Source organism: Triturus cristatus, chromosome 7 (genome assembly GCF_964204655.1).
Source record: "Triturus cristatus chromosome 7, aTriCri1.1, whole genome shotgun sequence".
Classification (NCBI taxonomy): Eukaryota; Metazoa; Chordata; class Amphibia; order Caudata; family Salamandridae; genus Triturus; species Triturus cristatus.
In genome coordinates, this window is record NC_140590.1 from 1,143,688,085 (window position 1) to 1,143,704,856 (window position 16,772).

At 45.8% G+C, this 16,772-nt stretch overlaps 1 protein-coding gene across 3 annotated transcripts in view; it reads left to right on the top strand.

The window, feature by feature from the left end:
• Positions 1-16,544, top strand: part of PDLIM7 (PDZ and LIM domain 7) — a 204,825-nt gene extending 188,281 nt beyond the window's left edge. For all 3 annotated transcript variants that reach the window (XM_085618331.1, XM_085618330.1, XM_085618329.1), the window contains exons 7-11: positions 574-811; positions 3,251-3,431; positions 3,865-3,985; positions 7,442-7,557; positions 15,610-16,544. In XM_085618331.1, coding sequence (XP_085474457.1) covers positions 574-811; positions 3,251-3,431; positions 3,865-3,985; positions 7,442-7,557; positions 15,610-15,696 — 743 coding nt within the window. In that variant the 3' untranslated portion in view covers positions 15,697-16,544. The remainder of the gene's footprint in view (positions 1-573; positions 812-3,250; positions 3,432-3,864; positions 3,986-7,441; positions 7,558-15,609) is intronic.
• Positions 16,545-16,772: the final 228 nt, after the last annotated feature.

The window sequence follows — 16,772 nt, forward strand, 5'->3', positions numbered from 1 at the left end:
ATGCCATTACAACGCAAGTCTTTTCATCGACTTGCGCTAGATGGCGTGCTAACATTACAAATAGTGTAGTTTACTAACCCAACACCTTACCTACTGTTAAGTGGACTGGAGTTGGAATAGTAAATTACGCTTTTATAATGTTAGCACGCCATCTAGCGCAAGTCGATGTAAAGACTTGCGTTGTAATGGCATCGCGTGGTTACATCGGTTCGTTGTAAAAACCGCGATGTAACTGCACGCGTTGTAAACACACGCGTTGTTACGTCATACATCCATCCACCAGTATTGCACTGACTGTCATTCCTAGCATATGTGCAGCCAGGCAGCAATTTCCCCGCCAATCAGTTATCTCGCAGACATGGTCATATGTTTGTTGCTATGTGTTTGTGGCTCCTCCCTGTATGCTTGTTGAATGTGAGAGAGGTCCTGTGCTCTTCATAAGACTGCAGTATGAGTTTGCCTCTAGTTCTGCGTGTATTACCTTGCTGCTCAATGTGGATGGAATTACTGCCCAAAAAAGCACTGTGCAGGGGTGCAGTCAAGGTCTTACATTTATGCTCTTCTTCCTTTCAGCCCCACCTGCACAGAGACCTCCTCCAACGGGGCCTGCTGTCAGACCGCCTTGGGCTGTAGATCCCACGTTTGCTGAGCGTTATGCTCCGGACAAGACCACCACTGTCCTAACCAAGCACAGCCAGCCCGCCACACTGACGCCCATGCAGAACCGCAACTCGATCGTGCAGGCAGCTCAGCAGCCACCCGAGAGCGACGCAAGGACCCCTATCTGCTACCAGTGCAACAAAATCATTAGGTGAGTGATGGACATGCAGGCAGCATTTGTGGGATAAATGTCACTGACAATGCAGGAATTTGGTTGCGGTAGTGCCTTTAGAGCACTGATACTCAAAGTACGGCCCGACCTTTACATGTATCCCCCTGGTCAACAGCAGCACTAGGCTGCTGTTTAGACGACTCAGAACTATCATCAAAAAGATGTTAAATAAACAGGCAAGCATTTATTTAAAGGCTAAGTGAAGTTAAAGAAAAGAAGTAACTAGGGTGTTCTGCACCTCTTAACTTTAGCAACACTCATTTTTTTAACACATCTTGCAGCAAAAGTGTAAGCATTTTATAAAGTGTTTTTTAAAATCAAATAGTGTAATTCACTAACCTGCAGAACCGTATCTCCTTAGTACATCAGATTATATCAGTGCATTGAGAAGTATTTTTTTCTTAAAAGTGATAGTTTTAAAACATGAATTCTTCCCTCCACCCTGACAACAATGCCAATATTGAACTAAGAGTTAGGTCAGTTGTTATGTGCATCCTCTCGAGCGACCTGGGTTCTTACTATACATGAAAAACATTATAAAGTATCAAATCAAACACAGGAGAGGATTTTGTTAAGTGCACATCCTGAAGTCATATTTCAAGGTCTTCCTAAATGTGATAGTGAAGAAAAAGGAGGGAAAGCAAAAAAAATTGCCAAGAATAAAACAATTTGGTAAAGTGAGGAAACCAGGATTAATTCCAGGTTTTCTGGTTTCACATTGTGCAGTTCATCACTAGATATATATGCTACTCTTCTGCTATTCCCACTGTACCACCACAGATGCCGCCCGCCAACTCTTCTGCCCCAGCCACCACCCTCCTGGCATCAATGCAGTCCTCGGTCACATTACAGACCAAACATTTTGTCTCCTGGTTCAATGGAGCAGGAAGAGTGTACATGCAAGCTGGGATGCCTGTGATGGGCATCACCGGCTCAACACAACGGAAACCACAATTTTCTGCAGCAACGCATGAACTCCAAGATTCATTACACAAAATACATTGTACATGAAGCAGCGCCTGAATACCCTCACTGGTGATACACCACGCTATACAAGTACTGTATGATTGGTTGATTGATTGATCAATGCCCCAGACATGCTTAATGTATAAGACTTTAGTTATGTAGACTGAGAAGTCCTTTTCTAGGGAAATGTGGTAGTTATTTTCCAGACTTGTGTCACCTCTGCTCTTTCCATAGATTGAGGTTCACTGCCTTCCTATTGTGAGGATGCTGCTGATAATCCAGGTTTGCATCTTCTGGTTGGATCCATTAAATTCTTCGTAGTACAAGATTGTGAGTTGGATTTTAGTTCTGGACTATCATGTTTTGTAGTTTTAAGCTACTCTGCTGTAGGGAATCCAGAACCAGGTTCTGTTTGCGGAGTGAATTTCACCAAAGCATGTGATCATCAACAGCTAAACTGAGATAATGGCCTTTTAGCTAATCAATGTGGCCTGTACGGATCCAGACCTCCTAGACATAAGTTGGACTTAGAGGGAGAAAATATTCACCACCACTGCCTGGGGCCTCCGAATGCCTTGTGTACCCTTCTTGTTCTGTGCCAGTCACCATTCAGTGCGGAACTGGACTGGCCATTCTTAGAGACATCATCAGCGTAGAAAGAGAAGTCGCCAGGTAAATGACTGCGTCCTTTCAAAGCACAAGGCCTCCGATAATAGAAAGCTGTGAGGCATAGCTGTCCACAGTGTCTTCAGTCAGCATTGTTTACTGTCTCCGTCTCCTCCTCCGCCATATCCGGAAATCTCTCGTAAGATCAATCTACTGACCTTCTCTTTTGGATGTTCTTGATGAAGAGGGCTGCAGGTTTGAAATTTGTTCCCATATTTTCATCTACATTTATCAATCTTTTAATGACTTAATTGGCATTTATTTATAACTACTTTTAGCCATAAAAGTGAAGTTAGGTTATCATAACTCCACATTCATTTATTTGATGAATGTACACTTTCATTTCCATGTCTGGAGTCTTTCAGTGCACTTCCTAGTCACGTACAATGAAACAGTGCTCTCACCAGAAAACATCCGCATGATTGTCCTGAGACAAGTAGAAACGGGCAGCTATTTAGGCTTCTTAAGGAAATCTTATTTGTCTTTTTAACTCCTAGTGCTGCTGGTATGTGCAGCTGCTGGTCTGCAGTTCAGTGTATGCTGTACTCTCAAATGTGGATCACAATTTCACAATTCTAAAACCAAACACAGGCAAAGAAACACACTACGTCCTTTATGTATTTATGTGCAGAAATCAGTAGAATGGAAAATGTGGAGTCTCATTCATGAGATGGGACACTCAGTCTTCTTGTACTCAGTCACTGACTTCTGTTTTTCACAGGTGCTATGCGAAAACATGAATACACATATTTTACAAACCTTACTATGTTCTCTCCCAACCTACAGAGGCCGTTACCTGGTGGCGCTGGGGCAGTATTACCACCCGGAGGAGTTCACCTGCTCGCAGTGTCGGAAGGTTCTGGAGGAGGGGGGATTCTTTGAGGAGAAGGGCTCCATATTCTGCCCAAAGTGTTACGACATGAGATTTGCGCCAAACTGTGCTAAGTGCAAGAAGAAGATCACAGGGGTGAGTGTGCGAGAGCTGTCTTGCGTCATCAAAACACACGGCCATGAGTCTTAAAGCCATGTTCTGCTGCGACTGTGTGCCGTGACCACATTTAAGTGAAAAAATGCTGATAGAGGGGTCTGCAGGTCCTCTCACGATAGATGGCTCAGTTGTGGGTTATGTTTTCACTGACTGTTCTTTGCTGCACATCAGATTGCAACGAAGATGGCTTGACACTGTATGTGTATAACACTATGTGTTTGTGTATGAGTATGTGCTTGTCCAGGCACGCTACTCCCTTGTACTTTCCACCTTCACTTATCTGCGTACCCTATAATGGACATGGTCTGGCACGTGCATTCTGTTTATGTAAGTGTTTGTGTTGTGCACACTTTTTTTGTTACCGCACATATGCATGCTTGGAATTCATCCTGATACTCTCTGTCCTTTGTAGGAGATCATGCACGCTCTGAAGATGGCATGGCACGTGCAGTGCTTCACGTGCGCGGCATGCAAAACTCCCATCCGGAATAGGGCCTTTTACATGGAGGAGGGGCGGCCATACTGCGAGAAAGGTAAGTGCTTTACACTCCAGACTAGTGGACTGGCTTGTAGAGTTCATTAATCATGGTGAAGAATTGTGACCTCTGTGTGACGTGGGCAGGGTAGAAAGTGAAAGCCATTCATCTGTGCTTGCAAACTGTCCTTCTCTGTCTACAAACACACCACCCATATGTCTGAAAACCTACTCCTAATTCCACAAACCTGATACTCTTCCTCTGACTCACCATTCTCCTATGGAAGGGCTTCTTGGCTGGGTCCACCCTTGTAGATGCAAGCAGAATTCGTGGATCCCAAGACAGCCACTGTTTTGAGGATTACCTGAATGGTGGGGGCAAGCCCAGATCCGTCACCATGCTGGCGCACATATAGCGCCAGTGCTTTCATTAGAGGACGTTCCCTCATTTGCATGGAGGTATAGCCCCAAGCAGGCAGAACATCTCTAGATCCTCCCAGATGCTTCAATGTGCTTGCTGCCACATTCTCACATCATGCTTGGTGGCCTCCTTGGCATTCAAGCATACAGATCACGAATGCAAGTATACGAGCAACTTTAGGGAAGATGGTTTCCTTTTCCATAAGGCAGACCAATAAATATAACTGCAAGCTTGCTGCATCCTTAAAAGGAGATCCAGGCTTCTAGAGATAACCTCTCTATAGAGCACTGGAGGGAGTTCACTTAACAGAATAAATACTATTGGGGCCGATTACAATACCTACCGGGTCGCATCGTAATCGGCCCCTCGGTTTTCTTTCTGACTGCCGCATTACAATGCTGGCGTTCGAAAACTAAACCGGCTGGTCATTCTGGCTGGCTTCCGATGGTCTCAAGGAGCCCGACAGCCAGTCAGAAACGGCTTGTAATCCCAAAGGGCAGGCCTTTCCGCCCTTGAGATTACGATGCACGGTTTCCGGCATGGTTTCCATGCTGGCCTGTCCAACATGGAAACCATGTCGGAAAGCATGTTTGGGGGGCCCCAGCAGGGACCCCTTGTGTGTGCGGCCTCCGGTTGTGGGCCTTGAGGTGCCTGTCACTGAGTGCAGGGATGAACAGCACCTCCCATTTCCCTATGGGAGCATGTATTACGGCCAGTTTATGGCCGTAATGCATGCTCTCATAGGGAAATGTAGGAATGCGACCGAACAGTGTTCGGTCGCATCCTAATTATGCATCGGGACCACCGACCAGAGGTGGTTGGTCTCAGGACCGACTTGGTGTCCGGCGGGCTTTAGTCCGCCCGACATTGTAATTAGGCCCTAAATGTTCATTGTAATGTCTATTGTGAACATGCTGTAATTCTCAAATGACAGCTAGGTGGTGACTCGTTGTTGCATCTGTGAAGATCAAAATAACTGCACATCGTAACGACGGTCACTGGAGGCCCAGAAAAAAGTTCGAGATTTAATAGAAAGTTGTTTTCACAGTTTATTAAGAGCAACGTTGGTACGATGGCTAATACCTGCTTAATCATTTGTAGTGGAGCCCAAATCCTCAGCGTGTTTTGATTTAGGTCTGCTCGTACAGAACCAATAAGGTTCAAGCTTTTTGTGTGTTCTATAACAGGTGTTCCTGCCAAATAACCACTGGAGAAAACCAAATTGAAATAAAGGGTATTTTTATCCTCGTCCATCAGCCAGAAGCCAAAGACTGTGCTGTCTCTTTGGCAGTCTCGATGCACTAATTAAAATGATTTCTTACTGCATTTATGAATAGATGTCGGTGCAAGCTGGCTGCAGCCTAGTCATGCCAACTTGAACTCATCTAAATTGGGCATTACTTTTCTAATTAGTAAAACTACTTTAACAGCAGTGTCCTGCCACCCCTGGTTTCAGGCCTGGGAGCCTCATATGATGATTAAGTAGATGACAGGATGCAAGCACCTTCGTGCATTAAGGACGATTTTCAAGAATCCTTGGACTGTGACTGTGGTGGCTCATATATTAAGTCAGCCACGCCATAGGCATTCACATTTTCCTGCCCTCCTGCTGGAGAAATGTTGGGTGCTAGTATTCAAGATAGTGGCCCTGGCCCAAATCATGCCCTTGGTACAGAAGCAGCCAGGATGCCCATTTCCATGTCTTTCACTGGGAGGTACTAAAGAAATAGTTCTGGTTTGTGTTGGGCGGGGCTTGCTGTGACTACAAAACAGCCTTCTTTGGCGTGATCTTGAACGGTGTGGCATGCATGCCTATCTTTACTTACAGGAGTGACTGATTCTATATAAGGGAAGTAATCATCGCTCCTGGGAAGCCAGTGATATCCCTGCTCTTCCAATTAGGCTTATCGGTCAACAGGGTGAAATCCTTCTTTGTTCCATCACAGAAGATAGAAGCCATAGATGTATCTAAGTATTCAACTTCGGACCAGAAATGTCCTCCTCTGGAGCCAATGTCAGGGGCGACTTGATACCGCGCTCCACTTCGGAATTCCAGAGGCAACTCCAGAATGGTGACTCGCGCGGCCTCAGGCATGCTGGTCTCCTGTGTCCAAGTGCTGCCAGGGTCATGACACCATATGAGAGAACCAGTTACATCTGGCTCACCATTGGTAGAAAAAAATCTCTCCCATCTAGTTCCCATTTACCCGCTGGTCATTCAAGATCTTAACTGTTTGGAGAAAGATTCCAATCTCGTGGCCAGAATCCTTTTTTACCAGCCACTCCCAAAAGTGCCTCTCCTGGAATTGACCTTCTCAAAACATGAGGTTACTCCCAGGTGTGTGGCATTTAGTTCTCACAAGAGTAGGGCCTTAACGCCATGTTTATTCTGGCCCTTTCCTCCAGGTAGTATGGTGCAAGAGGGTCCTGATATTAAATGGATAGCACCATGACCATGTTTTACTCCAATAAGCGGAGAGAATCGCTCTGTACGCCTGTGTTTGCCTGAGCAAACCCTCTATTTAAATATGCACGCTAGCAGAAGCAGGTATGACAATACAAGACCCCCAAAATTCAAAGAACATTCAAGATGAAATGACACTTCGGACAGGACAGTAATAGTAGTCTTAGTGGAAATTTATCTCAGGGAACCTGTGCCTTCTCTTTCCTTTCAAATATTGTAAAAGTCCAAACTTTGGTAATACTTTTGTGCCCTTAATCCAAGAAAACATTTTTTACTGAACCTCACCACAAGCAAACATCCATAGGCAAACACCTCGGAGCGCACCAGCATGCAACACATATACACCCCCTCCGATTGCAAAGATTTCAGTGTGCTTCACATAAAGTTGCTTTCTGTGATCAAACACTTCTGTGTGCCTCAAAGGGCACATTTTGCTTCCAGAAATATCTCTTTCTGTAAATATTTTTGAGCCTCATGAAAAAGTGCCATCTATGTGAGTCATGGGCACATCCTTTGTGTGCCGATCAGATCCATGCCCACTGCATGCAGACACCTTTGTGTACCTCGCATGGACACATCATCTGTGTTCAAATACTTCATGCGCTTGACATACTCAATCTATTTTACAGATTTCGAGGTGATGTTTGGCACAAAGTGCCGTGGCTGTGACTTCAAGATTGACGCAGGGGATCGATTTCTGGAGGCGCTTGGTTACAGCTGGCATGACACCTGCTTCGTCTGCGCTGTGAGGCTTCACAAATTATGTCTTTTATTTCTGTTTGGTATTTTGTGCAACCCAGGACAAACATGGCATCAGAAAGATCCATTGGTGGGTATTGTAGTGGGCGAAAGGCAGATATTAAGCAGTATAGGATAGGGGATGGGGTTTATAAAGCGTTATTCCTGGCCACCCATCTGCCCCTATTAGCCACCAGCTGTGTTGGTGGCTAGGCGTTGGTTACCAGTGATGGCCAGGGGGGAGTTAAGGTTAGCAATTGGTCAGAAGGGTATTAATGGCAGGCCCGTGGACACCTGTGATATTGACTGGGTACCTTTCTATAGCACAGAGAGGTCTGTCGCCACTCATTCTACTGCTCCCCTGGCCCGGAACGAACCAAGACTTCTGCAATTAACCAAAGTAAAGATGTTATAGACTGGTTCGAATCTGACTAGTAAAATAATTTCAGTATGCTGATACTTGTATGGACGAAGTCTCCACCTTCTGTGTCAGCCCTCTATTTGACCACTGCCATAAAGCGGCTGTCGGTGAGCCCCGGTGGCTGTCGGCGAACTCCGGTGGTCGGCCAGTCTCATAATAGATCATCTTTGCAAGAATGCTAGGGCCTTCTTAATCCGACATAAGAATCCCACCCTTTTTATTTTAAATTGATTTTTAATTGCCCCTGGTACACTGACTAGTACTACTGCTAATACTGCTCTCAATTCTAGTACTACTTACACGGGTACTACTGCTACTAGTACCACTGCCAGCAGTACTACTAATACTACCAACACCAGTGGTTACTACTACCACCACAACTAATACTACTACTACCACTAGTAGTATTAATTTCATGGGTACTACTACCACAACTACCAACATAAGTACTGCTATTACTACTATCGCCACCAGTAGTACTACTATCACTAGTAATACTCCTACCGCTACTATTGCTTCCACAGGTACTACTATTACAACCATCACCAGTACTACTAATACTACCACCACCACTTGTACTACTATTCCTAATACTAGCCTAGCATCACTGGGACTACTACTACTACTACAGTCACAATATTTATAAAGCACATAATACCAACCCAGACCTTTGTGTGTCAACCTGTAGTGTAGGGTTAAAAAATGAAGAGCCTTCAGTTTTTTTTATAACCTAACTTTGATATGGACAGTCTAAACTTGCCAGGAAGGTGATGGCCGGCTCTCACCACCTGAACCTCTGCCTCCCCTACACTACAGCCAGCACGAGGCACAGAGAAATGCTATGGTAACGAGCGCTACAGGCACTGAGATGAGGAATAAAGAGGTAGGATTGGGGCTGAGGGGCTGATGTTTAAAAGCGATCATGGAATTTTGAGCAGGATTCAATGATTGATCAGAAGTGAATGAAGTGATCTCTAGGACTGGGTGATAAGGACCCGAGGGAGCCTGCCGGCCGCAGTCTGCTGAGCCAGTTGTAGCTGCTAGAATAGTGTAGCAGAAAGTCCAGCGTGAAGGGCGATGCAATAATAGCGGCTCTGTTTGTGTTGCTGAAAAAAGCAATCATTAGCTGGGCCGCGGGAAGATCTTAGAATCTGAGATAACCAGTGGCGGCTGCTAGCAATGGAGAGTAGGGGGGTGGGCAAAAGGGTGGTGGTTCCATGCGAAACTATATTAACTAAATTCTTGCCGACATGCCGACATTATCGACTTGCCGACATTATCGTTTTAAAGTTAAAATGTTTAACTTTAAAACGGTAATGTAATGCATGTTGGCAATTTAAGGCATACATACACATAAAATACATTTTGAAAAAGGAAATAAAAGGCACTTACCTTACTGCACGTCCTTGCTTCTGTCCCGGTGCTCTTCTCTCCTCAAGCCCGGGCCCAGCCAACTCCCCTAACCAATACTGGTGCTGCTCTCATGCTGTTAACCAGCATGAGAGAAGCCCCAGGTCTGGATAGAGTGGGCTTTCTCAGCGCTCCAAAGGACACTGGAGGCCTCTGCTTGCTCTCAACCCAGCTGGCCAAGACAGCTGGGTTGAGAAGTTTAAAGTGTGCATGTCTGGCTGGCCATCACAAGACAGCTGGCCAAAGAAACTTAAAGTGCCCAGCCCATCTCTCCTCTCTGCTGCTGCCATTCAGCAGTGACCCCACCCCGTCATGACCCCCGGCTTGGGATGCGGGTTTGCAGAGTTAATGAAAAATAAAATGGTAATGTTTATTACCATTTTATTTTTCATCTGGGGGTATTTTAATTAGTGGGGTGACTCTCCTCTGCCTTAACAGAGGAGCCGCCCCTGGAAATAACACAGACATTTGGCCTTGTCTAGGGCCTGAAGTGTTAAATTAAATAAAGACAAAGGAGGGCCCATATTGCCTTTACAAGCTGACCCAGTTTAGATATACTGCTATTCAGGGCACAAGTCCTATAAAAAGAAGTGGGAGGACTGACCAAGTTAGGCAGTATGCAAGTGACATCATTTATTATTATTTATTTATTATTTTTGAATTTTCTATAGTGCTGGCTCGACCTAAATGTAATAGAGTGCTTTACATGTTTAGAGGTTACGATTGTACAAGTAAAAATAGGAGCACATGGTATTCAAAACATACATAGTGAAAGTCAATAAAGTCATTCGGTTCTGGGGAGGGGGCGAGAATTTGAGTTCACCTGGTAAGGAGTCCGCCTAGAAATTGACCAGGAGAGTTGGGTCTATGGGAGGTGAAAGTAATTTCATCCTCTACTTGAGGTACTTGGTGAGCAGTAGAGACTTGAGGTCTCGTTTGAAACAGGGGAAGGAGGGGTGGCAGCGTAGTTCTTTAGGGAGTGAGTTCCAGATTTTAGGGCCATTTCCTGAGAAGGATCTTGTCTGGGATGAATTCTTTTTTAGTTTAGGGGGTATGAGGAGGACCTTGTTGGAACTTCTCAGAACCCGTTTTTTCCCTGCTTGAACTAGTTTAGAATCCAGATAATTGGGGGTTGCAGAGTGGAGAGATTTGTGGGTGATACATGCAGTTTTGTAGATGCACCTTCCTTCGATGGGGAGCCAAGAGAGACTTTTGAGAGCTGGGGAGATGTGGTCGAAGCGTTTGGTTCCTGTGATGAATCTGGCAGCCGTATTGAGGATTGAGGTTAATGGCTGGAGGTGGCATTTGGGGGTTCCTGTTAGGGTGGCATTTCCGTAGTCCAGTTTCGAGAGGACTAGAGATTGAACCACTGTTTTAAAGTCTTTAGGTGGGATAAACTGTTTGATTTTTTTTAGATGCCTTAATGTGTAGCATGCACCTTTGGCAGTGTTTTTGATGTGATCAATAATTGATAGGTTTTCATCTAGGGTGATACCTAGAAATTTAGCACATTTGGATAGTGAGATAGGGTTGTTTAGTGGATCAAAGTTTTTGAGCCATTCAGGGATGGTTAGTGGATTGTTCTTTGGGGAAATGAGTAGGAGTTCAGTCTTGCTAGGGTTTAGTTGCAGGTGATTTGTCAAAAGCCAGGTTTGAATCTTGGTTAGTGTAGCATTAAGATGGTGTATATCGCTGGGGGATTTTATTCTGTAGTAGAGCCAACACAGCACATGGTGTCACGACACCTGACATTACAGGAAGTGACCTCACTGGAAGACTGTGCATTAGGATGAGTAGTTCTATAAAAGAAAGAAAATAGTGCTATTTATATTGTTATTTATGTAAATACTGGGAAAGATAAACCCATCTGACATTCTTACATTGCGTGCACTTATATACAGGGACTGGAAAAAAGTAAAAAACATGCATCTCTTCTTAAGTATCTGTGAAGAGATAACAAGCTATGTGCTTTTGTTTCCTCTCCTGTGCATTTGCATTTAAGGGGGAGGTTCCAGGCTGCCTCCAGTCTGATACTCGATCGAAAGGAGGCATGATGGCCCCTTAACTTCTGCCTTTATCTTTGGCACAGCCGGAGGTGGAAAAAAAGCCCCTAGCTGCCTGCACGTTGCTGCTGAGAATGAAAAGCAGACAACATGCAGGAGCTGCTGAATGTGTCACGTTGTCTGAAAATTACACTGGGACAAGTGCAACATATTTCTGTGGGACCCAACTTCTTGGCAAGGAAGACGGCGTCCAACCTATGAAAATAGTGGTTGGACGCCGTGTACCCACGTGTACCCCCGACTCGTGCCCTGCTGCTATTGAGCAAAGGATAACTATTGTGCATCCAGTTTTGAATCCACACAAGACACAGTTAAACGTGAGAAGATTCTCAGTCCTCAATGCAGCCCTGCCAAGTGGCACACATCTAGCGTTAGGCTAACGCATTTTAAAGGAATTTACCTCATTTCTGCAAATGCACACATACTTAAATCGTTCTGCATCACTTCTTCCTCTACGTCGTTGCCACGCGGCTTATTTCCCCCCACTGGAGGGCTCCTGATTGGATAGTTCTTTAGTCACATGGTTTGCGACCAGCCTATAGTGGGATCTGTGGCCCTTGTGTGACTGCTATCAGCAGAGGTGGGCTGTTGTTTGGAGGGACCCACACCGACTTTCCAACACAAAGTAAAAAGACATTGCCGAGGCTCGGCGGCTCCATCCTTGGCACAGTGCAGGAAGTACCGCATACAGCCGCGGCTGCTGCAGGTAAGAGCGGTGGGGCCAGGTGAGGGGGATTTCGAGGGACGCCAACGACAAAGGAAAATTAAATAAATAATTAAATTTCCCTCGTGGCTGTCTCTCGAAATAATCCCTCACCTGCCCCCACCCCTCTTACCTGCAGCAGCCGCGGCTGACTGCATAGTGTAACAATGCTGCAGCGCACCTTGACACGGGTAGCCCCCGCCCCTAAGTGAATCAAGCTGCAGCCAACAGGAAGAGTTTTAAGTGGGCCAAGTCCTGCCGGTGCTCAGCACCAGACGTTTTAAAAAGCAGGTGCTGAGATGGGTACCTATGAGGCTCTGCATTTTAACCCTCCACCTCAGGGTGAAAAAAATCTTACCTCTGTAGCAGTGCCACCCTTCACTGCCTTTGATGTAACTTCAGAGAGACTCGTAGTTCTTTCACAGTCTCATCATTTGAGAGCTGAAGTATTTTCAATATTCTATACAATGAAGCCTCAGTTGTTGCTTATTTATCTTATGCAACTAACAACCATTGACAAAGCCAATAGTCCTGGATTGTTTTAGGTATAATGCTACTTGCTGTATTATATATCTGAATCCAATGACAGAAACAGCAAAATACCAGTCGGGCTGCACACTATGCCAAGCACAGATTTTTAGCTTTTGTGCTTTTAAGCCACGCCCATAATGACATCGGCCACGCTTCTTTGAGAGACCCCCCATTTTTTTTTATCCCACTTAGCCCTGGTGACCGGCATAATCTCCAGGCTCAGACTTTGCCCATACCGGTCCTGCCCCCCCTTTTGTCTGCACCCTCAGTTTATGAACACTAGACTGTTCTTGCTGCCTGGCTGAGGAGGAGAGATAGAGAAAGAGAGGAGAATAGGAAGTGGTGAAGAAATGATGAGAGATCACATTACAAAGGAAGACGCTGAGAGAAAGCTGAAGAAAGAGAAGTAGATGGGAAGATATAGGAAGAGATAAAGAAAGGGAAAAGATGGGTAGAGGTGAAAAAAGTAGAAGGTAGAGTAAAAATTAAAAGGGTGGCTCTGAGAGAGCTATGAAGAGGGAGAGAGCGAACCAGACAGAAAAAATGGAATCGGCGAGGGCGTAGAAGGATGGATGGGAAAGAAAGAGAAATAGAGACAACAGATAAAGCAATTATAAAAGAAGGATGGAGAGCCCGATAAAAGAGAGAGACTAAATCTGGGCGACTGGTGCATTTGTGACACGAGCGCATCCCTTGACTCTAACTGAGACTGTTGCATAGTCACAAGGGCTGGGCCGCTGGGACAGCGTCGCTCACAGGATTGTCTTCTGCAAGTACAGATGACGCTAAAAGAGAGGCGAGGAAGGGAGACCTACAGAGAAAGGAGAGAAGAGCAGAGCGAGAGATAGGTAAGGAAAGATAGGAGTATGGCAAAAGAGGGCAAAAGAGGGATAGAGAAGAAAGAAGAGAGACATAGACAGAGGAGACTGAGAGAGATAACAATAGGGAGGATGTAAGGGAAGGCAAATAAATGTGAGTAAACCTGGGAGTCCCCTGGGATTGCGAGGTGGGCTCTGAGCTGGACGCTAATGATGACTGCTTCTGTGGACCCGGTGGGAGGAGTCATGAGGACAGCGCCTTTCACTGGGCGGCTGCTGCCAGCTGCATAGGAATGTCTGACCCCCACCCGTACACAACAATTCCACCACAACTTGTGCCCCGTGGTAGCAGGTCAGCGTCATCACAGGACCCTATTTCTCACATTGACCCCCAGCCCCATCAGCTATCACCTAAAATGTAATTCCATGCGAACATTAGTGCCTAAAAGTGATTTTAATAGCAACAACAACCGATGCTTGATTATCAAAAATTATATAAATATAATATTGCAACTAGGCGCATCAAAGTGGGATATTAGCGAAAGGTGATTTGGCGCTATAGTAGTCCACCCAGGCACAGGCATTGCTCCTTAACCATACATTTTGCCGCCCATCAGCTAATATTACAAGTGAATCTGTGAGTGCCAGAATGCCGTATAGTATTTGCTGGAAAGTCAGTATTGACTGAGGGTAGCACACGTCATGATAACGTGCAGGTAGTATTACTGGGAGCTATACCGAAAGGTAGCGCCTTATGTCCCTCCTGCCTTATGTCCCAGCCAGCAGCGGCTGCCACCAAGTTTCAAACTACTTTCCCTACGATAAGCAAACGTTTCTAGGGTGATCATGGTAGAAAAGAGAATCATGTAAGTGAGGATGAGTTGTAAGCAACGAGGCGCGCTGCAGGTGTTTTAATTCAATTCAGTATTTGGACTAATTTATGAAATGTATACAATTTAATGGACAGAACTGCTTGGTTCTTCTCATGCCACAGCGTAATTCACAGTTTCACACATAATACAAATGAAACGTCAAACATAACTACCCAGAAAACATGTCAATGTCACACTTAAGCTATCTGAAAACGTTGAAGGTGTGTCATTGACAAAACTTCGTGTTGGCGGCTAGCCCTCGTCATTAGATCAGGAGCAGTTCCAGTAGGAGGCTGCTGCAGTCAGTTGATAATCCTGTCCCACCTCCCGCCACAGCATACTCGGCAGAGGGAGATGAGGGCGAGGCCGCAGATAGGCACTGCCTGGGCTGATCACATTCAAGGACGGTACCTTTAGAGCTGCTGTACTAGAAGTGGGCAGCAGAGGGCACCAAAACCTCGACGTTGAGCTATCTTCACTGCAGCAAAGGTGTTGGGACTGAAACATGGACGGAGTGTGTTCAGAGGGAGGAGGCGGGGGAAAACGACAACAGGCGTAGCGAAGAGGGGCAGGAAGTTAGATAATACTGGGGAAAGCCATTTAGACGTGCACGGGGTGGCCTTAGGTGTGTGTGGCTATATTCGAAGGGAAAACGCAGGCGAGGTGACCCAGAAGAGAACAAGGGATGACCTGAAGGAAGGGGGAGGTCAGTGAGCGCCGAGAGATCCCCTTGGGGATGATTCGTGCGCGGATATAAATGACCTAAATAAATAAATAAATAAATAAGTGAAGAGCCCCCTTGCTGGAGAAAGCCCAAGCGTGGGGCCATGGATGGATAGGAAAAGGAGAGTGTGGGATGCCCATGCACAGAAGGGGGCGAGGCCTGCCGTACACAGTCAGTACAGCGCTCTCTGGGTACTTAGAGGGCTGTGGTGTCCAAGGAGTTGGTTAGAACACACAGGAGAACCCAAGGCTCACAGATGGGTCTTCAGCATGGAGGCAGTTTCTGTTGAGAGTGCTGAAGAGAGAATTTGAACCCCAGGCAATGGTCATGGAGCAGGGAGAGGTGTGCCACAAGGCGAGAAGAGGACATGAGGACATCTGAATATTACAACTGCTGATGCCCAGCAGTGAAGCTTTTAAGAGACATTTGCTTGTGAATCTAAGTAGCTGTAGTCTGGCAAGGACATTTTATAATCCAATATTGTGTACTTACCACCTATCTCTCTTTCTTTTATCAGATTTGTCAGATTAACTTGGAAGGGAAAACATTTTACTCCAAGAAAGACAAGCCTCTATGCAAGACCCACGCCTTCTCCCCTGTCTGAGAGTCACACGGTCTCCTGAAGCTAGAGTCACACCTTCCACCCGCACAAGTCATGAGTTCTGCCTGTGTGATCTACAAGAGCATCGCATCTCTTCCAGGAACAATGAGAGGTGCACCTTGTATCTCCCTGCAAGAGAAACACATTTACCTTCATTCAAGAGGCACGCAATCTCCCTGCATCAACCGTGAGAACCACGTCTTCTAAGCATTGGATTGCAACATCTGTGAACTGCAGGAGCCACACCTCCCACTGTGAGTGCACCACAACTACACCAGCAAATGAGCCATGGAAGCAAGCCATCACTCATGCTGTGCTACACACCTTCTGGCCAAGGGAGCTCTGAAACTGCATCTTCTAGTGACTGTTTCACACTTCTCGCTGTGGGAACTGCACATCTTCCCCTACGCACAATCCACACCTTTCCACATGAGAGAGCCGCGGCTGCCTGTGTGAGCTCTGAGAGGCACGCCTTTCCCCCTAGGCACCCGGCCTTCACTGTGTGGGAGGCAACCCTTCCCCATGTGAAATCCACGCCTTGACCCTGTCAAAAGACTTTTTCCTGTGCAAGGTGAGCACCTCCGCACCAGAGCTTCTCTCCAAGAAAGACTTCATTTTCTCCATGGTGTGTGCCAAGCCTAATGTTTATATCCCTCATTTTTGCTTCCTGAATGCCAATCAGGGGAGCAGCAAAGCTTGGGAGAAGCTCCAAACCATCCTCCGTGTGTGTCCTTCTTGCTGCACTGACGGCTGGAGAAACTTACATTTGTACCCACATGCTTGCTGCTTGGTTTGCATGTTATAGATATTTTATATGTTTTTTAAATTTTATAAATATATTTGTCTGTAAATTGTTTGAGGACATTTGTGCAAGTGTGTCAGAGTCCAACATCTGGTTCACACCTACTCGCAGGGTGCGACAATTGTGACTGAGTTACTCAAACACCTTTTGTAGCTTTTAAAGGTAGAACCCAAAGGAGAGGAAACATTGGGCTTTACTTTGTGCAGCAAAAAAGAGCAATAAGTGGCTACCTCAATGGCTACTAGCAGTACCAATCTCCCAGAAAGCCTACGTGGTA